The sequence below is a fragment of the Passer domesticus genome, chromosome 25, assembly GCF_036417665.1.
Source record: "Passer domesticus isolate bPasDom1 chromosome 25, bPasDom1.hap1, whole genome shotgun sequence".
Taxonomy (NCBI): Eukaryota; Metazoa; Chordata; class Aves; order Passeriformes; family Passeridae; genus Passer; species Passer domesticus.
In genome coordinates, this window is record NC_087498.1 from 599596 (window position 1) to 626397 (window position 26802).

General features: G+C 49.2%; 1 protein-coding gene and 1 long non-coding RNA gene across 2 annotated transcripts in view; one reads left to right on the plus strand and one right to left on the minus strand.

Annotated features, from left to right (window-relative positions):
- The window catches only part of PKP1 (plakophilin 1), a 48675-nt gene extending 26610 nt beyond the window's left edge, over nt 1-22065 (plus strand). Inside the window, exons 4-14 of the mRNA XM_064399143.1 lie at nt 596-740; nt 2741-2948; nt 3638-3815; nt 5844-5958; nt 7100-7255; nt 7360-7536; nt 9834-9987; nt 10424-10610; nt 15630-15714; nt 17685-17784; nt 18792-22065. Coding sequence (XP_064255213.1) covers nt 596-740; nt 2741-2948; nt 3638-3815; nt 5844-5958; nt 7100-7255; nt 7360-7536; nt 9834-9987; nt 10424-10610; nt 15630-15714; nt 17685-17756 — 1477 coding nt within the window. The 3' untranslated portion in view covers nt 17757-17784; nt 18792-22065. The remainder of the gene's footprint in view (nt 1-595; nt 741-2740; nt 2949-3637; nt 3816-5843; nt 5959-7099; nt 7256-7359; nt 7537-9833; nt 9988-10423; nt 10611-15629; nt 15715-17684; nt 17785-18791) is intronic.
- On the minus strand, nt 5288-7546 carry LOC135286145 (uncharacterized). The gene is made up of 4 exons (XR_010350628.1): nt 7450-7546; nt 6325-6460; nt 5797-5854; nt 5288-5656 (listed from the first exon to the last, which is right to left on the minus strand). It is a non-coding gene; the product is annotated as an uncharacterized LOC135286145 (long non-coding RNA).
- Nucleotides 22066-26802: the final 4737 nt, after the last annotated feature.

Consider the following 26802-nt stretch of genomic DNA (forward strand, 5'->3'; position numbering starts at 1 on the left):
AGTGTGAACATCCCCTGGGAGCAGGATGTCTCAGAGCTATTATTAGCATTTCACAAACTGCCTATTTGTCCATCCCATCACTCCACACAGGCCTTTTCCTAAGGGATCTGCTTGGGCTTCCCAAGACCATCAACTGCACTCACATTTCTGCTTCCACCACCTCTCACATCAAAGAATCCCATGCTGTGGGAGAACCACCTGCCTGTGTTGCCTTGTGTTCATGACCTGGTGGATGGTTTCATTCCTATCCACTCACTCCTTTATTTGGGGAACAGTGAACTGAGTCTCTGTTCATTAAGCTTCCACTTTGGGCATGATCAGAGATTCACCACCTCAACCCAGCTTTCATTTTCTGTCTCCTTTGCTTGTGGATAGACTGGATCTGGAATTTATTACCCTTAGTGCTCTTCACTGTGTCTTTTCCATCTTTTACCATCTCTTTTTTTGAGACAGAGAAATCCACTAGAGGTGCACTGTGTGGTCTGTGTCGCAATGTGATAATATTTTATCATTGATTCCTTCCCAATAACTCCCAGTGCTGACATAGCTGTCTTGGCTGAGCACTCACCCAGTTCTGTATTTCTCTTTGACACAGGATCTGTGGTGACGAGATTGATGCTGGCACCATGACCATCCAGAAGGCCATCCAGCTCCTGTGCTCATCTGATGACAAGTACCAGGCCATGGGGGCTTACTACCTGCAGCACACCTGCTTCCAGGATGAGTCTGCCAAGCAAGAGGTGAGCAGAGTCCTCCAGTGCCACACCGGGGCTGATGGCACAAGAGAGGGCTGGGACTGGTTTTCCTTAGTGCCAAGGATCCATAGGTTCCATAAGTTTTCATGAGGGTGCTTTATACCTCTTTAGTCAGGCTCAGGTATTAATTAAGTACATATTTCAGCTATTGATGGCCACTTTCTCACAGCAGCAGTTGGTCAGGATTTAACATCTAGGATAGTTTCTGGGTAGCAGGGAGACTGTTCCTGTTGCCACCACGAGCTGCTGTGGCACAGGGTGATGGGGTTTGACAGTGTGGAAGCTGCCATCCAATGTCCTCTCCTGAGGGCGACTGCACCCAGTTCCACATCAAGCTTGAACCCAGTTCCAAATCAGTCTTTCACTATCTTGGAGCTGCAGAGTCAGAGCCAGACAAAGCTGCTTTAAATCCCACTGTGAACTTTACTGGGCATTGGTCAGTGACCCTGCAGCCCTTTGCCAGCCTTTTTCACAGCCTTTTTCCAGACTATTTCAGCCACCTGAGCCAATGGGCTTATTAGTGGTCATGTACAAAGATAATTTTGCACATCCATAATGCTGGCTGCCCCATCCTGGAAGTGTCCAAGGCAGATTGGGCAGTGCTTGGAGCACCGTGGGAGAGTGGAAGGTGTCCCTATGGCAGGGGGTGGGACAGGATGAGGTCTTTCCCACACAAACTCCTCCGTGATTCTGTGATACCTGACCACAGAGAAGCCCTTCTTATAGCACAGGTTATTTTTCTGATGCTCTTACTCCTCAATTCCTTTGCCAACATGCAGCAAAAGAGGCAGACTGAAGGGTGGATTTGCTGTGGCAAGGATGTCACCAAAGTTTATCCCACCCTGGATTTACTGACTTGCCAACCCTTTAGAAGTGGCTTTCCCTGTCCTGGCACAAGAGTGGAGCTGGAAGCGCTGGCCCGGTGTGGGGCTGTGCCCCTGTGCCCTGTCTGTGCCTGTATGAGTGCAGGTGCCCAGCCCACGTTCAGGTGGCCGATTGTGGGGTGGCCACACCTTTGTTACCGTTGCAAACCCTCTCTGAGCACTGGGCCGTCCCATCCTTCCCAGGAAGATGTGCCAGAGCAGGTCGGTGACTCATCCCAGCACACGCTTGTTTTCCTTCCCTCCCAAAAGGTGCTTGTTCATTGTCCATTGTCAGCAGCCCTCAGCCGAGGGGGTGTTTGTGGCGGGACGGGCTCCGGGCAGGATCACGGCCGCTGCAGAGCACATCCCACGGTGGGAACACTCAGCATTGGGAGAGCCCAGCTGCCTTCAAAGCCCCGTGTGCTGTGTGTGGTGTCCTGCAGAGCTGGGCTCCCTCCGCTGCCTGCGACTGACCTCGAGGGTGGTGACACTGCCCATGACCATTCCTCTGAGCTCAGCCTGTGATCTCAGGAAGCAGATAAATGACCACAGTATGTTATTAGATGGCTATAAATGGCCTGCACATAAGCAAGGCAGCATTTCCACTAGGTGCAGACTGTGGGGGTGGGTGAAAGTTTGCAGGAGCACATTTCCATCAGCAAAGGACTCTGTCCATGGCCATTACTCACAGACAGCCACTCCTGCAGTTTAAGCTTTTGTCCAGGAGCTCTGTGCTCATGACCCACAGCCTGAACCAGATTTGTCATCTCTGGCCCTCGTTCCCTGGCCGCTCTGCTTCTTCAGCTCCCCCAGGATGGGCTGTCTGACCGCTGGCACTGCTGGAGCAGTTCTGGGTGTCCTGTGCTCTGTGCTGATGGCCTGTGTCTGTTCTGGTGCCGTGCTCATGTCCCATGTCTGTCCCGTGTCTCTCCCAGTGCTCTGTGCTGATGGCCTGTGTCTGTCCCATGTCTATCCCATGTCTCTCCTAGTGCTCCATGCTCATGTCCCATGTCTGTCCCATGTCTTTCTGAGTGCTCCATGCTCATGTCCTGTGTCTATCCCGTGTCTCTCCTAGTGCTCCATGCTCATGTCCCGTGTCTGTCCCATGTCTCTCCTGTCCAGGTCTATCGGCTGGGGGGCATTGCCAAGCTTGTGGAGCTGCTCCGCAGCCAGAACCAGAACGTGCAGCGGGCGGCAGCCGGAGCCCTTCGGAACCTGGTGTTCAAGAACCCCACCAACAAGATCGAAACCCGGCGGCAGAACGGGATCAGGGAGTGTGTGAGCCTCCTCCGCAGGACAGGGAACACTGAAATTCAGAAACAGCTCACAGGTAACCCGAGTCTCCTCAGCCATGAGGATCCCCTTGCCTGGGGTCTGCAGCCCTGGGGCTACTCTAGCACAGAGGGGGAGTCTTCTGCTCCTCTTGCACCAAAGGGTGACCTAAATCAGAAAGCAGAGGAGGTCCTGGCCCTTCCTTGTTCCATAAGGATTCCTCACTTCCTCAGTGCCTGTTGGGGAAGCACCTGCCCCAGGTCCCCTCCCAGTTACGGTTACCCTGCCATTCCCACACCTCCCTGCACCCTGGCCCCTGTACTGTTCCCAGGGATGGCCAAGGGAGCTGTCAACCCCGGTAGAGTTGGCTGGGTTCTCTCCTTGATGCCTCACCTTTGCCTGAGGAGTTGATGGGAGTTTTTTGGTACAGGTCACCCTCAGCTGTGTCCCAGGTTTTATGTGCAAGCCTTTCCAAGATCCCTGGAGAGATGCTGTTCCCTGAAACCTAATAGCAATAAACAGCAATTTTGGGAGGAGGAGAGATGCTTAAATGCCCACCTCCACATGGATCTATCCTGCCTGTCTCCCATAGAGGTAGACAGGGACCAATATTTCAGGCAGCCTCTACATCCTCAGCTCAGAGTGGTGAAGGGAAGAAGGATTTTGGTGCTGAAATCACCCTGAGCTAAACAAAGTTCCTAATGCACATGACTTTGTGCTTGAGCTTTTGTCCCACATCCTTCCTAGGACTGCTCTGGAACCTCTCCTCCACTGATGAACTAAAAGAAGAGTTGATACAGGAGGCTCTGCCTGTGCTGACAGACTGTGTTATCATCCCTTTCTCGGGCTGGTCTGATGGCAGCTGCAACAGGACACGAGAAATTATCGACCCAGAAGTGTTCTTCAATGCCACAGGGTGTTTGAGGTGAGTCACCAGGCAGGGACTGACTGTAGCTTGTGTCTGTGGGCAAAAGCTGAAGCCATCTAAATCCTCTTACAATGAGCTGAATTCATGCTCATTACAATTGCGTTAATGAAAAATTCTCAGTGAGAAAGTTTTCTTGACTAAGAGAAGGTGCAGAAAAAATTACATATAAAATACTTTTCTAGTAGCTTTTTATTTTAATAATTTTGTTCTTACTAAGTGTCTTCTCAAAAAAAATTGTAAGTTGTTTTGTGAAACCCATGAATGTAGCTCAGACCAGGAAATTGGACAGGTTTTGCCTTTAGAGTTTTGAGGCTTCCAGAGAAAACAAACTGATTTAGGGTTTAGGTGACAAAAAGACAGTATTCTCTATGTGGGGAAAATAAGCATTTTCCCACTCCTTTTGATAACTGTTTTAGTACAGAACAGCCCCATTGTCCTGGACTTTTCCTGGCTCATTTCATCTGGAGACTCAGCTATGGAACAGGAGGTGCAGACTGAGCCCAGAGTAGTTTATTTTGTTCACGGGAAACCAGAGTCCTTTTGTAGAGGATCTTCGCCCTGACTTGCTGTTTCTCCTACCTTCCTCCTCCACTTGGATATGAGCTCCTTGTCTCAATGGGAACAAGTGGGGCAAAAAACCTGCCCTGTATAATGAGGTGCTTTCATCAAGGGAAGCTCTCCCCGAGGGAGGCAGCGCCGGCCGCACCCTTCCCAGACATGCAGCTCACAGGAGCTGGAGCTGCTTATGAAACGAGAGGCTGATCATGGCAGGGCCTTTGGAGACCTGATACCATCAACTTCTGTGGCTGGGAACCATGTCTGGGAGATAGGGAGTGCTGCTCCCTCCTTGCCTGTCCTGGAAGGCAGCTCCCCGTGCAGCTGCGGCTCGGGATGTGTGGAGTATGGTGGGTATGAGCTGCTCTGCTTTAAGGCCATCCCAGCTTACCAGCACCATAAAATATCCCTTTAAAATGAGGGAAAGACAATGGCAACAGCTTGTAAAAACCCTGTGGAGTTTAACTGGAGGTAGGCTCTACCTCCTGAAATTGATACCTCCCTTGCTGCCTGTGGCAGCAGTGCCCAACATCTCAAGGAAGACTGGCAGCTGCAGGTCAGCAAGGGAGCTCCAGAGGCCTGAGGGAGCAGGACTGGGGAGCAGGGAGAGTGAGGGAAGTTGGGAGTTGGATCCAGAGCCCCTGTTCCAAGGGCTGAGCCAGGACTACTCTGAGTCACTGCCCTGCCACATCAGAACACAGGGATGAGAACAACCCTGGGTTTGCCCCAGGCCCGAGCCATTGCTGCTCAAGCATTTCTGGATTGCAGATGAATCCATGTTAATGAGGAGGCTGCAAATCACAGTGAACATCAGATCCAGTTCTGGAATGCCTGCAGTGAATATCTCACAACCACTGCCAACCTCTCTTTGTTTTTCATTTGCAAACTATAAGGCAATAAAATAGGGGGGAAAAAAAAAACATAGCAAAACAACAAAACCCATATCCTGTTACTGGAAAAACTCCCTTCTCCTGACAGCTGCCAGTGTCCAGGAACCCATTTTGACCATTGCTGCTCTCCAGCATTTCCAGCCCATTTCCCACACAGACATTGCTGCTGACCCTGGGTAGGTCTGTGCTTACAACCCTGTTCACCTTCCTGATGATCACAACAAGCCCAGATAGTCTTTAGCCAGTCTTCCCTTTGGAAACTCCACTCAGGAGATAGTGTCTGTGTAGTGGCACATGCAGAGCCTCTGAGGCAACCTTCTGCTGGTGACTGTCCCTAGGAGGGTGTCTTCTATGCAGAGCTCCTTGAAGGACATGTTCCAGGTGAAACGAGTCCTAAAGAGCAACAAGAGAGCTGTGCACTGGTGCAGTCCTACCAAAGGCCTCCAGAATAGGAGCAGTTCTTCAGCCTTGCTGAACCTGCCAAAAAATCCCAAATTCAGTGACAACCATAGCCAGAACAGAGCCCAACTCACCCTCTCTCCTCTTTGTCCCCTGCCGTGCTCCTCGATGGCTCCCTCAGGAACCTGAGCTCTGCAGACATGGGGCGCCAGACCATGAGGAACTACCCTGGCCTGATCGACTCTGTCATGACTTACACCCAGAACTGCGTGGCCTCCTGCCGCCCCGATGACAAGGTACCAGCTGCTGCCCTGGGCTGCCCAGCCCCACAGTTAACAATTGCAACCCTGGGAATGCCTCAAAATCCCTTTCCAATAAACACAAGAGGTGGCTGGACTCTCTGGCTGCTCTTGTCCTTCCAAGCCCCAGTGGGATTTGTTGGAGGATTGTAAGTCCTTGGGCCTCTGGGCCTGAAGTAGAGCTGGGCTTTAAAAGTTTCTTTTAACAAACACAGAGGAACAGTAAAATACTTTGGCTCCTGAGTCCCCAGAATACTTCCCCTTCCCCTTCCCCTTCCCCTTCCCCTTCCCCTTCCCCTTCCCCTTCCCCTTCCCCTTCCCCTTCCCCTTCCAGCATCCTAATCTCCATCTCTTGCTCTTTACCTCCCACATCTTGCCATCCAGCAGGACTCAAGGGTATAACCCCCAGCTTGGCACCATGTTCAGCAGGAAGCCAGGAGTTGGCATCTCTCTTCAGTCCCCTGACTGTGACTGATGGCTGTGTGTGAACAGCACTTGCCTTGGACAAAAAAGTGTTTGTAGACAGCTTTCGGATGTAACCTCAAAGTTACCAAAGTTATTTTGAATTCTCTCTGGATTGAGCAAACCCTCTTTTGGGGATGGCTTTTGCAGGAAGCCCCTTTCCAGCAGCACACACAGAACACAGCTCTTTGGAAGGGTAACCACAGGTTCTGGTGCTGGTTATGGGTATCTAGCCAAAATTCTCCCTTGCTCTTCCCAGTGGGTACTCTAGCATCCAGGGAAAGGAGGCTTAAAGCCTGTTCTTGGTAGAAAGTGTCACCTGATCTGCAGCTGTGACTCAGAGAGAGTCCTTGGAAGTTAGCCCTGGTGAGAGGGGCACTTCAAGATTCAGAATTTCATGTTTTGATCCAACCATTCTCACACTCTCTTTTCCTGTTTGCCAACTTGTTTGTGGCAGGTGAGACCTCCCAAGGTTTTCTGGGTCAGCAGCTCACTGAGATCCTTCCTTCCCATCTATTCCAGCTCCTTCCTTCCCATCCCTTGCTCCCTGAACAAGGCTAAAGAGCATCTGTGATGCTAAAAAGCTGATTATGACCCAGTCTATGTCCTCTCTGGTGCTGCTCCATAGTTTTCTGCCTAATGTGATGTTTGCATTTGTCTTCTGGGGGTGATGCAGTCTGTGGAGAACTGCATCTGCATCCTGCACAACCTCTCCTACCGCCTGGATGCTGAAGTTCCCAACAAATACACCCAGCTCAACCACATGGCCCGGAGTGTTTACATGGACAAAACTCTCACAGGCTGCTTCAACAGCAGGAGTGGGAAAATGGAGGTAGGATGTGCCGCAGAGGGATTGGGAATGTGATGTTCAGCCCCAGGCAGGGGCTGCCTGGAAGGAAGAGCAAGATCTGAACTCCGTTTCTCGTGTCTTTGCAGAATGATGAGTACGGGGTTCCCCTTCCCGAGGAGGATTTCAAACCCAAAGGCCCCAGCTGGCTCTACCACTCAGATGCCATCCGTACCTACCTGTCCCTGATGGATCAGAGCAAGAAGGATGCCACCCTGGAAGCTTGTGCTGGAGCTCTGCAGAACCTCACTGCGAGCCGAGGGCTGGTAAGAGCTTCCCTCCCCTCCACATGTGTGCACCCAAATGTGGAATCAGAGAGTTAGTAAGGTTGGGAAGACCTCTAAGTGATCATCATCACTTCTCAGCCATGAAAGAGGAAAATGTCCTCCTTAAACCTCAGGGGACCACAGCCAGTCTCTCCATAGTGTTTGATCCAGTGGGACACTAACTCCAAACTCAGGGTCTCAAGAGGAGCTACAGCCAGCATCCCAAGGATCTACCCCAGGCCCATACCCTGGGTTTCCAAGTTTCCCCAGCCTGTTGGTCGCACTGCCAGCAGCTGCTGGTATTGGCACCCTCCCCCAGGGCAGCAGTGAGGGTGAGCCCAGATGTGCACCCGTAGCCAGATGTGATGAGAGCTGGGAGAAGGGCTGAGCCACCGCCCGTGCGTGTGCTCCAAGGGGAGGTGGCTCTAATGACAGGGTGGGTTGTGCTGTGGATTGTGGCTTGTCCACACCTCAGAGCTACCTGTAAAATAGCTGTGACAGATGTCCTGACCTGTGGGCACGGCAGCGTGGCGGTGCCAGGGGCTGGGTGATGCTGTGGCACCGTGAGGGACGCGTCACAACCGCGGCTCCGCAGGCCCACGTCACTGCCCTGGGCACGTCCTCGCAGGCTGCCTCCCCTGGGACAGCCCTCGACTTGTCTGTTTGTGCCCAACTCGTCAATCCCAATTTAAATAAGATGGATGGGGAGATAAAGAGATAATGATTCCATAGGTAGGAGAGGCGTGTCACGTGTGGGGAGTGTCCCACCCAGAGACACGGGTGACTCACTTGGAGCCTTCCCTGCTGGGATGGCATTAACCTGCCAGCTCTGATCTCCTTTTGTCACAATGATATCCATGCTAAATAATTGGGAACCTTGACTTTTGGCAATTTAACTAACCAGTGCCATGAACCAGAAGGTGGAGAGAGGCTGTCACATATGGGTAGAGCTGGTCAGGGAAATGGAGCTGGAGTTCTGTGCTCCAGGGGAAAAAAAAATTCAGCAATCAACAACATTGCACAAGGGACAAACAACCAAACCCAGCTCTGACAGTGCTGGAGCAACTTAATTCAGCCTCCTGGCATGGAATGTGTCTGGATGTGCAGAAGTGGCTCCTCCCCTGTAGGGTCTCATTCCAGATCAGAGCTGGAGCTGGAGTTTCTGAATTTGCTGTACTTTGATGGAAAGTGAATCTGGGGATGAGCTTATGGAGCTTGCTGTGATCCTTTAGCTCATAGAGGATAACTCTGAATATCCTTCAACTGCACTTTACACACCCCAGTCCTGCTGGTGTGAATGTGAAACAGGGCACATTTTCCAGACCCTTCACTCCAACAGTCCATCTCACTGTTGATGGACATGTGTGTCCAGCAGCCTTTCTGGTGGGGCAGCTGAGAAGTTCAGTTTAAGCTCTGTTAATAAGGGCAGTTTACTCAGGGGATATGCTTGAACTCATCTGCTCTGGCTGCATCCTGGGACCTTCTACGTTTACAAGCACAAGATCCCATTTAAGATGAGTATTTTTGGTCCTCAGACTGTTTTTTAAAGGCATCCATTATCTGTTCCTGCTCCCCAACAGCCCATTGTGGCATGGCAGGGAGCTGTGAAGGGCCAGGGCAGAGAGCTACCAGGGGGTTGTGGAGGGTGAGGGCAACATGGACATGTAAGCAAAGCTTCTTCAGCTTTTGGAATGTCTGTTGAGTGATCAACTGCTCCACTGCAGCTCCAGAGAACAGAACCAGCTGCATCACAGCACATGAGAGGCTGACTTTTTAAATGTCACAGAATAATGGAATCATTAAGCTTAAAAAATCCCTCTAATATCACTAAGTTCAGCACCCATGTTCACCACTAACCCATGTCCCCAAGTGCCCCATCCAAGTACTTTTTCAACATTCCCAGGGATGGTGACTCCACCACTGCCCTGGACAGCTGTGCCACTGTTTGGCGACTGCTTTGGTGAAGAATTTTCCCCAGTATCCAATCTAAACCTCCCCTGGGGTAGCTTGAGATAATTTCCCCTTGTCCTGTCCCTTGTTCTGTGGGAGCAGAGCCCAACCCCCTACTGGCTGTACCCTCCTGTCAGGGAGTTGAGGAGAGCCAGAAGATTCTCCCAGAGCCTCCTTTTCTCTAGGCTGCCATAACTGTGGGGAAGAGAGGTAAAACTGACAATGGCAGCAGGAGAAAGGATTGTACAGAGCTCATTTATGGTACAGTCACGTTCCTCCAGGCCTGACCATCATCCCCGCTGTTTCCCCTGGCACTGTAAGTCATGGACACCTCTGTTGTCCCTCAGATGTCCAATGCCATGAGCCAGTTGATCGGGCTGAAGGAGAAGGGGCTGCCCCGCATCGCTCGGCTGCTCCAGTCCAACAGCTCCGATGTCATCCGCTCCGGGGCCTCTCTGCTGAGCAACATGTCCAGGCATCCTGTGCTCCACAAAACCATGGGTAAGTCCCTCCCCCATGCTGGATCCCAGCTTTCAGCTCTGGGTGATCTGCCCAGCTCACTTTGTAAGCCCCATAAGGAGACCTGTCCATGCTCCAGAACTGGGCAGAGCAATGTCATTTCCTCTGGCCCCAAGGACAGTCACCAGTGCTGTGTGTCACTGTGCTTTGTGGACAGTGACAAACCTGCAGGACCATGAGGGTGATAGTGTTTTTGGAACTGAGCTGGATCTCAATGTCTCAGCAACACTGCCCTTCCAAAGCCTGCAGCCCTTGTTTTGTCTTGGGAAAATCCACTGATGATGATGATGCCATTGCTGTCCACACTTCCAGTGTCTCCCTACAGAGATAACTGTGCTTGCTGTTAACACAAATAGCATCATTCACTTGTGTCAGATTGTTTTTAATTGTTGATTGGAACATTCCTCCACCTCTTTAGCTCACCAGGTGCTCCCAGATGTGTCCCGTCTCCTGTCGTTCCAGTCTGGAAACTCCAGCAGCTATGGGGAGATCATGACATCAGCTTGTTACACTCTGAGGAACCTCATCATGTCCAACCCCCACCTGGGAAAATCTTACCTGTCCAGCAACTTGCTAAATAATGTAGTGAGCCTGTGCCGGAATGGGTGAGTGTGGGGCACAAGGCAGGGGCAGGGACAGAGCCAGACTGACCCCAGAGCCTTCCTGGCACCCTCTGGAGCCAGATTAGAGCATTATTCCTTCCTAATAAAGGAACTGGGTGTGTTGGTGGGCAGAAATCCTCAGCACTGGTTTCTTGGAAACAGGCAGGAGCCATCCAGGGTAGGATTTGCAAAGGGGCCTCTGGAAACTTTCTGGCTGAATTTTAGGAAATTCTAAAAAAACTGAAGCACCAACATCTTAAAGTCTTTTAAAAATAGTAGTTACAGAGCTTATGAAAAAAAGGAGAAGTGACTTTTTACACAAGCAGATAGTGACAGGACAAGCTGGGATGGTTTCAAACTAAAAGAGAAGACATGTATATTGGATATTAGGAATGAATTCTTCCCCATGACAGTGGGGAGGCCCTGGCACTCCCCATTCTTGGGAGTTGGTTGTCCAGGGAAACTGTGGCTCCTCCATCCCTGGAGGGTTGGAGGAGGCCAGGTTGGATGGGGCTTGGACCAGCCTGGGCTAGTGGAAGGTGTCCCTGCCATGGCTGGGGGTGGGACTGGATGATATTTAAGGTCCCTTCCAACTCAAACCATTCTGGGGTTCTCTGATCTATGGAAAATTCCAGCCCTCACAACAGGGGATGTCAGTAACTTTCTGGCTCCTGGGCTTCCCTCAAACCTTGTCATGAAGGTCAGTCTGAGCTTCAACACTGCAGGTATACAAGGATTGTGCTTAAGTTTTATGTGCAAATCTGTTCATCTTTTACTTGAATCATCTTCCTCAAGATGCAGCTCTGGGGGAACATAGGCAGGAATTATTTTAAGTACCTCCCTGGTCTACTCCTGTATTTTACATCAGATGAGCAATCTCATCATATTTTACCTCTTTCTATTTTAGGACTTGGTTTGAGTTTTGGTGGTAGGAATTCTGCCCTGTTTGTTATCCATATTCCCTGCAGCACAGGCCTGTCAAGCCTTGCCAAGTTCTGTGTTCATTTCTGGCCAAACTGGTGCTAAACTGCCATTGTCTTTGACCATGTTCTCTCCTTCCTAGGCTTTCATCTCTCCTGCCATCTGTCTTTGTTTTAAAATGCCTCAGACAAGTAACCCATTGTTTTCTGTTGTGAAAATCCATTTGCATGCCTTCATCATCCTTTGATAAAGTTATTCCAATCCACCTCTTGTTCCATGGCAGAGACGCTCTCTGTCGTTACACGGGACCTCCTTGTTTAGTTTGGGCCTGGGCCAAGGAGCATTGCTCTATTTGCTGCTTTTACTTGCTTCCACTCTCCAACGAGCCCAATTACCATGAAACCCAGCCCTCTCCTAAGCCCTCATTGTTTTGAATGGTATTTACTCCTGCTGAAGTCCCGCTGTGGCTCCCTCAGACCAGTGCTCAGTAATTTGCTGCTCCAGCACAGCCTTGCACAACCTGGGCTGGGAACACTTTAATTGCCTTGGCTGTTGGGGATGAGCTTTCTTGGAGGTGAGTCACTGAACTGTGAGGAGTTACCAAACTCTGGAGATGTCTCCAGACCTGCCTGGATCACAAAGTCCTCCCGAGAAACTCCCCAGTTCTTACAATCTCCAAAACTTGAGTTGTTCCTTTGCCTCCATTATTCATTTTTATCCCCAAAGATTTTTATGCTGTTCACCTCTTAGGGGAAAAAAGAGAACAATTTCCACCCATGACTAATCTTACTTGTCCAAGCTGTATTATTTCAGGCTGTTCCAGTAGAGCAGATGTTGGAGAGACTTTTAACTCTTGCTAGGTCCCAAGGTGTAATTTTCCCAGTGTCACATGTTGCCTGTGAAGATAAACAACAAAAATTTGGGTGGGATTTGTCCAGTCCTACATCAGAAAGAGCCTCCCCCTGCCCAGTGGAAATCAATAAATCTCCACCTCTCCTGGGGGCTGGCTGAAGCCCCCAGGTCCCCACTGAGGTTCTGAATGTGGTGAGTCCCACATCATCAACCTCCTCCTTCCCAGCACTGCAGGCAGCAGAGAGAGGGGGGACAGGGACTGAGGGGTGCCCCAGTGACCAGGGAGGACCCAGGGACACCCTGCACCCTGTCAGGATTTTGCCTTTTTCTCTGTTAATCTGCCTCAGGTCCCTGTGGACATTCCCTGACCCCCAGGCTGGGGTTGGTGTCTGGGTGCTCCCTCCCTGTCTCCTCTGCCACCCACAGATCCTGCCCTGTGTTTCTGAGCTGGGCTCTCACTGCATTACCAGCTGCAAACCAGGAGCTCCACCTGCTCAAACAGTTTCAGAGTCGTAGCTTAGAAAGAGACTCCAGGTTCCAGACCAGTGAGTTAGGCATCTTGCCCTTTCCCATCTTCTCCTCCCTTCCCATGTTTCTTTCTCCTCATGTTTCTCATAGCTGGGTTCTGACAGAAAGGCAGAAAGGGTTCAGCAGTTTATCTGATGGATGTGGTTTCTTCTTCTTCCTGGAATGTCCCAATTAAGTAATTGTCTGTGTTTCCTGCAGGTGCTCTCCTCTATGACATGGAGTTCATGGTCAAATGGGGTTCCTTCACGCTTCATTATTTTTAATTCAGGTTGCCAAAATATTGAATATTTCCTTTGGTTTCTGGTGGTGTTTCTGAAAATCAAGCCACTGGACCTGATGTATTGGGATGTTTGGTTTCCTTTTAATTTTTCTTCTCCAGCTGTCTGAAAAACATTTCTCTGCTCATTTTCAAGCAACATTATTTCACTAATTAAATTAAAATTCTCCTCATTAATTCTACTGGCTGCACTCAAAGCTTTTCCCAAAATCTCTCATTGTGCTTTAGAGCGTCACATTTGCAGTTTATCCCTTTACCATGGATTTATTTATGTTTCTCTTTGTTCCTTCACTTTTCACACTTTTGCTATCGCAGTTTTATTTTGCAATTCAGTTGCACCACAGCATTTCACCAAAATTAATCTTTTGAGAAACTCAGGTCTTCCCTTGATTATTCCCTGTGCCTGAGAGTTCTTCTTATCCACACATTTCCAATTTCCCATTTCTGCCAAAGATTGCACCTTGATATCAATTTCATAATCTCTTACATCCTGAAGAAATCCTTGTTCTGGGAATTCCTTGGCATTCTCAGTGACACACCTTAAATTCTTTGTACATTTCTCCTTTGAGGAAGGATTATTTCTCCCCATTATTTGATATGTGTGGACAAAATTCTTGTCTTTTTTGTCCCATTCTGTTTCTCCCCATTCCCTACCATCACCTTTTTATTGTGTTGTTTTTTTGTTGAGTCTGTAGCTTTTTGGATGACTCCTGCCACTTCCACCAGGGGACATCTCCCTCATTGCCTTTCCACAATTTTTCATTAATAATTCTATTTCTAAAAGACAGACAGTACTTAAAATCAACTTTGATTTTCAGGCAATTTGATATTAAGGAATTTCCCCCCCAAATCAGCTGTCCTTGATATTCTGCTCCATGTTACCCACTACTATATTCACACTGTTTTGTCTGGGATATGCTGCTTTCCCTACTGAAGTTGGCATCACAGCTTCACCAGCTCATATTGAGCTTTTTATACCTAAATTATAGCAGTCAATGCTCTAAGGAACAGTCAGTGCCAGTTCTTCAAATGGAGAGTACAGAACAACTTCTGCCTGAATTCATAAATGAGTCAGGTACTGATGCTGGTAATTTTGGCTTGAAAATACAAAACTTCTGAGATGTCCTCTGGAGAAATAGTGGCAAAAAGTACATATTTGGTATTATTAGAAATATTTTTTTCAAAAATAAGAGAAAACTACTCTGGTTTAGGAAGAGAGAAACAACTTGAAACTACAAATCCTTGAAAGAGAGAGTTCAGTTCGTGCTCTGCCTGTCTGATCATAGCTACCCTTGGGTTTGTAGGGATTTAATGGCTTTTCAGCCACAGACATTTCAGGCAAAAACTGTTTTAAAACATTGTCATTCTGGTGATAGAGCATAGTGTGTTTCTAACTACAGAAAAGATTTGGCAATAAAACCTGTTTTTTCTGTCCCAAAGCATTGCTCAGGAATTTCTGGCTGTCCTCCAGCCCTCCGCACAACACTAGGAGCTGCACAACACCTTTGAAATTTATGACCAAGTTAAACTCAATCATTTCTTTGGTAACAGCTGCTGTGTATGTCAGAGAAATGCCTCAAAATTTACTGGATGTGGTTCCATCCCTGTCCTCCCACACTCCAAGTGTGGAGTTGCTGTCCCAGGTTCCTCATGATCTGTTGGTCCCATTTCTTGTGGGCTTTTGGGGACTATTTTGAGGAATGTTTTGAGGACTGTTTTTGAGGGCATGAGGTTTTGTGGAGCTGTATCAGACAGGGGGGGCCCTGAGCTTGGTCCTGTTCCTCTCCATCATCCTGAGTGGGACAGGCTGGGGCTGCTGCCCTGAGCCCAGAGCAGGAGTCTCCCACAGCCAGAAGGAGGCCCAGGAGATCAGGAGCAGCCATGGGAGCCAGCAGGGAGGGGATATCTGGGTATGAAATGTTCCAAAATTATAAAAGGTCCTGCGATGACTCATGGTTTCGAGCTGTTACGTGAGCAGGTATCTGTTCCCTTGTGCTGAGTAAGGGCTCTGGGCTGCTTGCAGATGTTGTTATTGCAAAGGCTCCCATCTCTTGTCCTCTCCAGGCAGCTCCAGGCCCGCTCCTCTGCCCCCTCCCAGAAGATCCACCCACGCTGCCCCTGCAGACTCCAGCAAAGGGCTGGCACTATTTCCCTTCTCTTTCCCTCTCTCAAATTTCAGACTCAGCTCAGATTTATGCTCATTTTCCCACTGAGATCCTTCCCTCTCATTTGCCCTGCTCTGGTGACAGTTGTTGTTTCACAACATTGCTGAGAGAGCAGGAGGGTGTTACTGACAGTCTGTTCGTGGCTAGCCAGGCTCCCAGCTGGAGCTGGGTTTGTCCCAGTGGTCAGCAGTGCCTGGGTTTGTCCCAGTGGTCATCAGCAGTGTCTGTGGGTGCTGCTCTGTGCCTGCCATAATTCTCCTGTTGCTTTCACCTTCCCAGCTCCTGTCCAAAAGCGGCTGAAGCTGCTCGACTTCTCCTGACAGACCTTTGGTCCAACAGGGAGCTCCAGAGTGTGCTCAAGCAGGTAAGGGCAACACTCCTGCTTCTGGGAGTCAGGAACAGCCCTGGGTTGTTCACCAGCTGAAGTGGGGAGCTGGTAAAGGCCCTGATCCAGCAGCAGGTAGGGCAGGGCCCAGGAGGAGCCTGGGGCACTTGGGCACCTGCCTGGGATCTGAGCAGGTGGCAGGGGGTCACTGCTGGGACTCACTTTGGGGACAAAGCAGATGGTGTCATGTCTGTGTCAGACACGTTCCTCCCTGGGGATGGTGCTGGAATGCTCCCCAGCACAGCCCCCTCACTGTAGGCTGGGACATGCTGGGTGTTTCACCCTCATTTAGGGGATTTCCTTCACTGCAGTCCATCAGGTCCCAGCAGGTGCCTGACAAGGTCCCTCCTCTCTTTCCCCCCATTTTCTTCTGTGTCCATAGCCCTGCCCTGTGGTTACATCCCCCTGCAGTCAGAGTAAGCTTTCAAACCAAGAGGAGAGGAGTATTTGGGATTTGTTTTAATTCCTGCAAGAGAAGCTGGGAAAGTGCAGGACCAAATGGGCACAGAGCCAGCTCCAGTTGCCAGCTCCAGCCCCTGGCTCCAGCTGCTCCCAATTCCCAGCTCCAGCCCTCTCGGGTTCCCTATCTTTGGGATGACCCTGAGCCAGCCCGATGGTCGAAGAAAGAGTCAGAGTTCTTAGTTTGTGGTTCTCAAGGTCGTTTATTGTTGCTTATCTAAGCTGTTTTCTCTGGCCCACCACAGGCCTGTCTGGCAGGTCATTTCAAGGCACACTACACGCCTCCCGGGCTGGTGCTAGCTTTTATACTAAAAGCTACGTATACTATGTTTACAGTTATGTTCCAATACCTATCACCTATGTTAGACAGTGACTTTCTACTCTAAACCAATCTCTGAGTGCCAACATCATCCTGAACATCGGTGCCAGGGAGAAGAAAGAAGAAGGACAGGGCATGCCCAAATCCCTCCATCTTGGACCCCCTGACCCCCATGTACAGAATCCCAAACCCCCCTGTACATGGTTCCAAACCCCCCTGTACATGGTTCCAAAATTTTTCCTTCACCCCATGCTTACTACTACTGTGCTACTTAAACTTTTGTGACCTGTGACTCTTAATACAAGGTTGGTAATTTCTCCCAGGGGCTAAGATCGAATCCCCGAGTGTTTTTGGTCTTCTGCCAGGGCTCGTCAGCCGCCTGCCAGGGGCCCAAACCATCCAGCTCGCCCAGAGATGACACAGCCCCTAGCTCCAGCTGCTCCCCATTCCCAGCTCCTGCTCCCAGTGGCTTTCTTTAAACAAGCTGGGTTTTTCCAACTCAAAAGCAGCAGCACCTGCAGAGAGTACAGGGCCAAATTAAAGAGAGGGTTGGATCCCTACAAAGGGGAGCACCTGGAGGCAAAAGCACACCATCCAAAGTCTGTTCCCATATTCCCCCCAGTGAGGGCTTTCTGCACAGGAGCTCGGGTGGTTTTGTGCCAGGCTCTGCTCACAGCCTGTGCCAGCTCATTTTGGTGTGACTGAGTCCCTCTGGTGTGCACACACAGGTTTATTGCATAGGTACCTGTCAGGGGAAGAGGATGGGAGTCTGCAGGGGTACATGCACCATGCAAAGACTTCTGCTCTTTTTTTGGGATGAGGAACTAAATGAAACAATACTCAGTGAATGATTCAATAAAAGTTTCCTCCAAAAACCTGGAGGGGTCCAGCCCTGGGTTGATGGAAGGCAATGCAAGGAAAAGCAGCATCTTCTAGAGGAAGGTGTCCCTCCCCATGGCATGGGGTGGAATGAGATGAGCTTTAAGGTCCCTTTAACCCAAACCACCCCATGGTTCTATGATTCTATGGAGCTCCTCAGTAAGGGTGACAAAGGTCCCCAGAGGGCTGACAGAGGAGGTTGGCTGAGGATGAGGCACATTTTGCTCACTTACTGCTCTCAGTGTAGAAACTGATATGCACTCAACTGCACTTCGTGTTTCTGCTTTTTCAGCAAGGGTTTGATAAGAACATGATGGGATCTTTAGCTGGAACAACCTTCAGGACCCTCTCCTCCAGATTTTAGAGCCTCTCCATGCACATTCAGGCTGCAGGTAAGAACATGGCCCTTGTGATGGATTTTGGGCACAGGAATCCTTTGAGATTATTGCTACTTTTGATCACCCCAAAAGTGTGTTTGTGAGATTTTCATCCCAAATTTTCCCAGCCCAGTCTGTTTCTATGAGAGGTCAGAGGCTGTGCTGTCCCTAGGCCCAGGGCAGATGTTGACCTCACTGTCCAGCTGTGCATTTTGGAGATGCTCAGCACAGATGTCACAGGACAGACAAAGCTGCTGGGCTTGACTGTGCCTCTCCCCTCCCTTGCCAAGCAATCACTGATTCAGTGCATTTTTCCAAACCCTCACAGGTGAGGCTCTTCCTGGATTCTCCCTGGCACTGCCCTCATTCCTGAACTTTGAGCAATGTTATCCAGGCAGTGCCAGTAATGTGCAGTGAATTCTAGCACATCCACAGATTCAACCATTAGCCTTAGCAATTGTTTGAGCCCTTAATCTGCCTGTCAACCTCAGGTTAGAGTTGAGAACCACATTTTGTCAACAGAAAATCCCAATAGAGATTCCAGGGAAGAGAAACCACGGGCAGAATTTCCAGGCATCATTATGGGTTTATAACCATTCAGTGAGAAATGGGGATTTAATCCATGAGGCACTTTTCACTCATGATTCCCACTGAAGGGAAAAGCTTTAAGCACTTTGAAAACACCAGAGGTCTCTAGGATAGTGTCCAAGATTATGCAGAGGGAATTACTTGCTCCCTTCCCCAACATGGTCCTTGTAATCGAACCAAGAGAGAACAGTGCCAAAGCCCCTTCCTTCCCTCTGCCCAGGAATGGATTTCACTTCCTGCTCTGTTGCGATGCTTTCACTGGCACTGTGAGGAGGGTGGAAGTCCAGGGTGAAAAGCTATGGGCAGCTGAGAAACTGCAGCCAGGCTTAGAGAAAAGATTAAAAGTTGGGGTTTGCTGTAATGAAAAGATCTCTTGAATGTTTTAATTATCTGGGGTTTTGCTTTTTCTTTGTTTTATTTTTTTTCCATTTCAGAATTTGGAGTTGGTTCGTGTCCAGGAAGAACAATACTTCCATGATTCCTGAGGATGTTAAAGATGTAGAGAGTTTCTGAGTTCAACTCAACTGTAAAGCAAATCAAACATGTGGATTTCATGTGGATGACACTGATATTTTTAAGCATTTTCTTCTTTTTAGGGGGGAGAAGGGACTTTTATATACTTTCTCAATGTCAATAATTATTTTTTTGCCAAGAGTGTGTCTGTGTAACTCTGGGTGTGATGTAGAGGTGTGTGCAGGCAGCACACAGAGCACACGTGGGGAGCAGGATCTTCCTCCAGCTCAGTCGCCTGTTTTCCACCCAAAGTCAGGGTGACTGTGCAGTTTAACCCCTTGCAGGATTTTGTTCCAACTTCACCCTATCCGTGCACCAAATACTGCCGTGCTAAAAATTTGTCACAATTTGTTTTTATCCACAAACACATAAAAAGTCAATTTTAGGTCAAGTTCCCCCTTTGCATCTGTCCATTATTAACAGATACACACAAGGATGCTCTTCTTTCCAAGGCTGGTTATTCCTAACAGTTATGAACAAGGGCTTCTTCTCTGCTTAGGATTTTTCTCTGATAATTGTTAACATTTTCTTTCCTGTCACATGAACTCTTTATCTCAAGAAGCAAATTGACACCTGCAGATTCTCTCCCAGGCCTTGGTCACCCTTCCCTGAAGCTGTTTGTGAGAGGACAATTGGGACACAGCTGCAGAGCTTGAACATTCCCAGCTCCTGATCCATTCTGAGCACTAAAGCAATTCCAGTTCCTGACTGTACCTGGACAGAGGTGGCATTTGAGAAGATGAGCAGGACAGGCCAAGTGTTTTCCCCCTGGAATCATTGACTGCCAGAGGAATGAAAGAAGGAGGGATGTATCCTCTTTAATCACAGTTTGTTTTTATTGATCAATGTAAAGAACTGGTACTAATGTGCAAAGGAATGTGAGAACTTGTGTGATATCAGGTTTGGAAATGTTTTATTTCTCGGGGTCTTGAATTGCATTAATCTGCCTGTGATGCTGAGGCTGTGATGAGGGACTGCTGAGCTCATTTCAGAGCAACTCAATTCTCACAACCTTCCTCTCCCCAGAAGAAAAATATCCTTCCCATGGAGGGGACACAGCTCAGACTCACAGGGAAGGAGCAGCTGAAGCTGTCTTTGCTGCCTGTGCTGGTTATTATTCCTCAAAGGGTGCAGGGGCACAGGAGGTGCTTGGGAAGGATGCATTATGAGCCTGGAAATAGAAAAACAGTCTCATTTTAAATGTCAGGCTCATTAATTGGTGGGACTCAGGATATTCAGTTCACATCCATGGGGTGATCTGTGCCCACTAAAGAACCCCGTGTGAAGTTTGGGTTTGCTCTGCTGCAGTTCCAGGTGGCCCTTGCTGGTCCCCCTTTGGAGCACAGGGAGCTCCTGCCCACAGGGAGAGGTCATTTCCAGCTGGTTTTCCTCTTGGGCTACACAGGGTGGCTTCATCTTGTGCACTTTACTGAGCAGCCATTCTTTGCCCATGTTCAGGCAGGAGCTTTCTGTGCTGAGCTGCAGCCAAAAGAGAAAGGGGGGAAAAAGCCCCTTTGAAGTGGAGAGGCAGAGCCAGGAGAATCCAGTCAGACAGAAATGTTCCAGGAGGGTTTAAACAGAGCAAAGAGCCCCAGTCTGTAGGCAAAGCCCTTCCAGCAGTTCCCTTGCTGTATGTGGATTCCCAGATGCAAAATGTTGGAAATGCTTTGGGCAAGACCCACCTGTGGATGTCCCCGAGGGCTGCAGCATCCACAGGGTTGGTTCAGTTTGGGTGTAAAGTGTTCTGTGCAATTTTGCATTCAGGTTTGATCTGTAATGACATGTCCAACACAAGTCCTGGGAGCAAATGTTTTCCTCTGAAAAACTAATTGGGGAAACAAAACTACAAAATGGAATCATGGAATATTGAGGAAACTCACTCTAATTAGCTGTAATTTAGGCTTTATTTTAAAACAGTGCAGCTGCTATCCCCCCGATGCACTTACTGAGTCACTGTTCAAGGCACAAGGAGCTGCAGCGTTATGATCATCAGCTCACAATTAAATTTACAGGTGCTGGAGATTTCATTAGTGAGTATTGGACTCCAGGAGACAGATTCATCATTCACATAAATTTTATTACAAAAAACATTGTTACAGTTACTTTAATTACAGTTTTTTTTCAAAGCTAACAAAATGCTAAAAATAAAATCTGTCTCCATGCTCAAAGCTCTTCCAAACGTGACTGGGCACAGCCCTGAGCAACCTCACCCAGCTGGGATGTTGTCCCTGCCCTGAGCTGGGCACACCAGAGAGGTTCCTCCCACTGAGCTGTTTTTAGGATGCTGTTTGTCACTGCTTGCAAACCTCAGGGCAGAGTCCACTCAGGAGAGCCATGGGCTGCAGAAATCACAACCTTCCTGCCATTCCAGGGCTGTTCTGCAGCTGGATCTTCCCTGGGAAATTCTCTGATACCCTCTATTTTCCTCCCAATCTCTCTTTAAAATCTGGACACCAGACTCCACCCAAGTCAGTGAAGTGACTTTGATGCCCAACTCTGAGAAGTGAAGAGAAATTCAGACATTGGAGTAACTGGTGTTGCTCATAACCAGCAATTCTGGGAGCTCAGTGAAGTTCTCTCCAACATAAATTAATGTGGTTTTCACAGCATAATTCTACATGTGAAAACAGCATTAATTGTAATTTCTCCAGTATAATTGTGTTCATTCTGGGGAGGTAATTTTTTTTTAAGGCAAGATTCTGTGACATCCTCTCTGATGAGCTGGTTTCCTTTTCCTTGCTTCTTGAAGAGCCAGGGTAGGGCACACCCCCAGGACAGGGACAGGGCAGGTGTGTGGCACAGGGATGGAGAATTCCTGAGGAGGAAGAAGGAGTGTGGCCAGCAGGAGCAGTTGGACACCCAGCCATGTAAATAAACACCACCCTCAGTGTCCTGGGCACAGCAGAGCTTTTTTGGTCTATTTTCTTACAAATGCTTTGTTTATTTTGTGTGTGTACAATCCCACCCCAGCATTTCAGAAGCCTCATGGACAAGTCAAAGGCAGTTTCATTCCTTTCTGAACACACACCAGTGTAAGACCAACTCAGCCTTACCAGTCCATAGCTCTACAGTGTATTCTGTAAGATATAGATAGGTATGTGAGAAAAATGTCTCAGAGTTTTGTTTTGGCTGTACTGTATGTATTTGCTTCATTGGAAAAGCTGAAATCAATAAAAATTGCTGAAATTTCTTCAAGCTTTCTGGTTTGGGTGGTTTTATTTTGGTTGTTTTACAGGCTAGACTTAAGGAGGAAGTTTTTCACAGAAAGAGTGGTCAAATACTGGAATCATCTGCCCAGGAGGTGGTGGAGTCACCATCCTTGAATGTGTCTAAAAAAAGACTGGATGTGGCACTTGGTGCCATGACCTAGTTGAGGTGTTAGAACATGGGTTGGACTCGATGATCTTAAAGGTCCCTTCCAACCTAGAAATTCTGTGATTCTGTTTTGCTAGTGTTAGGAAAGAAAAAAGGTCTGAAAGGTCTGAAAAATCCTTGTTAACCTGCAACAGGAATCAGCTTGGACTGATCTGCCTTATCCAACAGGAGCAAGGAAGCTGCAAATCCCATTTCCTCCAGCCTGGCACTGCCCAGGCTCCCCAGGGAATGGGCACAGCCCTGAGGCTGCCAGAGCAGCAGGAGAGTTTGGGCAGCACTGCCAGGGATGCCCAGGGTGGGATTGTTTGGGGTGTCTGTGCAAGGCAGGGGTTGCACTCAGCAAGCTCTGTGGTCCCTTCCAGCCCAGGATCTTCTATGAGTCCATGATTTCATCTTCAGTGGATTTCTCTACCAAGAGCTTTCGCAACCATGACTTCAGTCCATGAAAAAGTTAATTACCATTAGTGTACTTTGTGTCATTGTTAAAAGCATCCAAAAGCTTTTTCTAGACCTGCCCCACCTGAGCTGTGGTTGAAGCTCTGTGGTTCTGATATTTATTCTGATATTTAAAAGGTGTGGTGAGGGCAAGGGGACCCTCCCCAGTTTCTCTCCAGGCCAGGCCCAGCTCAGAGGAGTTCCTCACTCAGACCCAGCAGCTCATGGCTCTCAGTGACCTCCTGGACCCTTCCCCATGGAATGATTTCCTTCCTGAGCTGAGGGCCCAGAACAGGGCAGAGGGTGAGTGAGCCCAGGCTTGTGCTGGGACATCACAGCCCTTCCTGATCTCTGTTCCATTCCTCCCATACCTGATATTCCCTTGGAATATCAGGTTGAGCTTCTGTTGAGCTGTCATTGGGATGGGCTGGCCATGAATGGTCCGTGGAGTCACCTCCACGCCCATCTCACAAAAGGAAAGATTATTTCACCCCGCATGTATCACAACATTTCACTGTGCTGATGTTTGTCTGTCATTTACCTCCCTTTTCCTGCTGGTCTCTAGCTTCCCAAAATTCCACAGACATTCCTCCATCCTCAGGAGTGTCATTGATGTATCAGGTATGGCAGCTTGTAGGAAGCCCCCCATGTTTCACAGGCATCACAAACTGGAAAAGGGAAATACCTGCTCCTCTCCTTCCTGAATGTTCCTTCTCCTGATACCCCAATCTCCTGGCAGGTCCTTCCCCTCTGCTGGGAGATGCTCTGACTTTTTGGCTCATTCTTCTGACTCCAGCTGGTTCTTCCTTCAGCTACTTTTGGCAGGTTTAGTGCAGTTTATGTTGAACTTGGAAGAGGTTGTGAAGCCTTTCCTATTTTTGTCTTCAACTGTTTGAAAAACGCCTGCTGGTACTTCCTTCTCCTGCTGCTTACCCAGGCCAGCTGCCTTCTTCTGTTCCTCAGGGAATTCCTCACTGCTGGACTGAGCTTCATGATGATGAATGCAGCCCACATTGTCTGGAAACTTTAACTCTCCTTTTCCCTTTAAAAGCATCTTCCTCCAAGTTCCTGTTTTGGAGGATGAGCCTGTGCTGGTGGATACGAAATGGGTTTTGTTGAACCCAGATTTTTCCTGCTAATCAGGAGCAAACTGGAAGCTGCACCTGCACCCTTTGGGGACTCCCAGCCTGCTCCATGGAATTGCTAGTGACAGCATCAAAGGATTTAGTCTTTCCACCAGGCCCAGCAGGAACAAGAGCCCAGTGCACTCGGGGAGAGCTGAAGTGCAAGATGAACAAAGGACTTTGTGCTCCCAGGGCTGGGGAGCACTGGGGTGTGCAAGCACTGGAGCAGCCTCACACAGGGGATAAGGAAGCAGCACCTCTTGATGTCCTTAAGGAGACTTTTCAAAGTAGACACCTGGCAAAAGGGAATGAGCTCAGCTCTGAGCTGTGTTTGGTATTTACTCAAGGCAAGGCTAAGGAATAATCCCCTAGCCCTGCCAGGATCTCATGAGCAGAGATCAGACAGCAGCCCATCAGACAGGCTGGGCACACTCTGTGAGCCCATGCAAGGGACAAGGGACAGGTGCCACTCCCTGCACGTGGCTCAGAGCTGCTTTCCAGGAGCATCCTCTGCTGCTCTGCTCAGGCTGCTGAAAGGTGGGGGAGCACAAAAGGATTAAGTAAAAAGGCAAAGCAGCCAAACTCAAATGTCTTAACCAGCTTTGGGTGGACCCAACAGCCCTTCAAAGCCTAATTGCATTTCAGCTGTGATCACTGAGACTGCTCCTGGGCCCTGGCACAGCAGCAGTGTTTGTAACTGCCTTTCAATGTGGTACATAAATAATTGTTTTATAAAAGCCCATTAGGGAGCAGCACATCCAGCAATCCTTGGAGGATTAAATTTGACATCACAAACATCACCAGCTGGGGACGTCCAGTCTGCAACTTCTTCAGGCATGAATCCCACCTGAAGTCACATCTAAGAAAGGTCAGATCAATGACGGGCTGGGAGTTGCCTTCTACCCAATCTGGAGTGTCTACAAGGAATGCAGGTGAGTCCTACTGACCATTCCTGAGTAGCTCCATGGACACTGGAGAAGGGCAGGACAGGACAATGTAGCTCAAAACACACCTCAGGTTGGGAAATGAATTCTTGCTCACCAGTGGAGCCAACATACAACCATGTGCTTGGATCTCTGTCCATGTGCAGCAAGGTGAAATGAATCCCAATAAACCACTGGGTCTTTTTGGGGTCTGCATCCTGCATGTGGACACATGACAAAAGCCCATTTTTGGATAGGCAAGTCTGTGGACATGCACAAAGAGCACAGGGAGGTTGCAAGGTGGGATTCAGCTGTGCTGAGCTGTCCCTTCAGAGCTTGGCTCCGAGAGTCACAGATGCACTGATTTAGCTCACGTGTAACAGGACTTTCAGCAGGATTCAGGGGAGAAGATGGATGCTACAGGGAGCAGAGCACCAACAGAGCACTCGTTGTCCCAAAGACAGCAGGCACTAAATCCTTGGAAACCATATAGGTCCCTCTTATCCCCTCCTGGATATGATGGCGGAAATGAGATGAGATCCCCGGTGCAGAAATGAGATCCCTGGTGCTCCCAGCCTCATCATCCCAGCTGATGGAGACCAAGAAAGTGTTTCAGCACAAAAAGAGCACTGCAGGAATCCTTGCAGGATACCAGGGAATGCCATTGGGAAGGTGGAACTGCTGACAGGTGTTTTTCGGAAGCAGATCTGATCTTGATCAACACTTTGGCCAATATTTCATGTCCTGGATGAGACCTCAGGTATCCCAAAGGCAGGAGGTGGCCAGAGCTGAATACAGTTCCTGTGGGTTCCTGAATACAGCACTGTGTGGGTGCAGAGCCTGCAGGGGCCCTGCATTGGCTGCATTTCTGCAGAGGAGGAGCAAAGCAGCCAAAACCCCCAGGCTGGGCAGCAAGGAAGAATTCCCTCACGTCCAAGGTGGGTCTGGCTTCCCAAGGGAATGCCATGGGAAAAAAAGCAGGTGGAAATTTTCAAAGGTCATAAATCTATTGGATGTTCCTGGCGCTGCAAAACCCAAATACTTTTCCAGAGAAGGAGAGTTCCTCCTGCCTTTCCCTGGCACTTGTCACCACAAAGAGCCTCACAGGGTAAGGATCTTACTGAGAGAACTGAGCTCAGGCAGTCCCTGTTACTGCTTTTGGGCCCCCAGGCCAAGTTTCGGTGTGGAAGATGCTCCAGCCTTTGCTGTCCAGTGAAGGGCAGCAGAGATTTGCTTTGTGCATCTCAGTGCTTTCTTCCCAATGTTTTTTAATCTTTTTCCAGGAAGCCTCCTTCTCTCCCAGTACAGGTAACTCCTGCTTCAATCAACGAGGATCTCTCCCAGCAGAACAGGAAAATCAGTCCCACTGATTTTCCTAGGGCTAAAAGAAATGCTCAAAAAATGTAAAGGGAAAAATTGGAGATTATCTGGGAGCCTTTGAGAACAAAACTGATTCCTGTTTCCCTCCAGGGGAGGAGACACAACCAGGAGGCAGAAAGACACTGGAAAGGATCATTGGAGCAGGGTCATTGGCAGGAATTCAGTGGCACCCCGGATTTCCCAGGCAGCAGCACATCTCTTAAGTGGCTTCTGTCATTCTTGGCTGTGCAATGAGAAACTGGCTGTGCCTATCCCAAATATTTTTCTTTTGTTTCCCAAGGGTAAGCCAGAAGTCACACAATGATTTCCCGCAGGACGTGCCAAAGCAGAAGAGGAGCCAGGAGAGAGGGAGCAGGAGGAGATGTCTCAGGGAGTGTTTATGGTATTTGCAGTGGTGGCTGCCTGGTACACGGAGCAGATCCCACACCCAGCACCCTTCTGCCCCTGGAGCCTGCCCCAGGCTGGCGAGGGCAGCAGCAGCACCGCCCCAGGCAGAGGCACTGCGAGCCCAGCTGGGGCTGTCACTGCCCCGGCCTGCAGGAACAGCAGCAGCCACAGCTGGGGAGGCTCCACAAAAGGCAGAGCACGAGAGGGGCAGACCCACAGGACCCCGATCCCACCCCACTGCCAGGAAATGTGGGCACAGCACGGACAGAGGCATGTGCTGAGGGAGGAATGGATGGATGGATGGATGG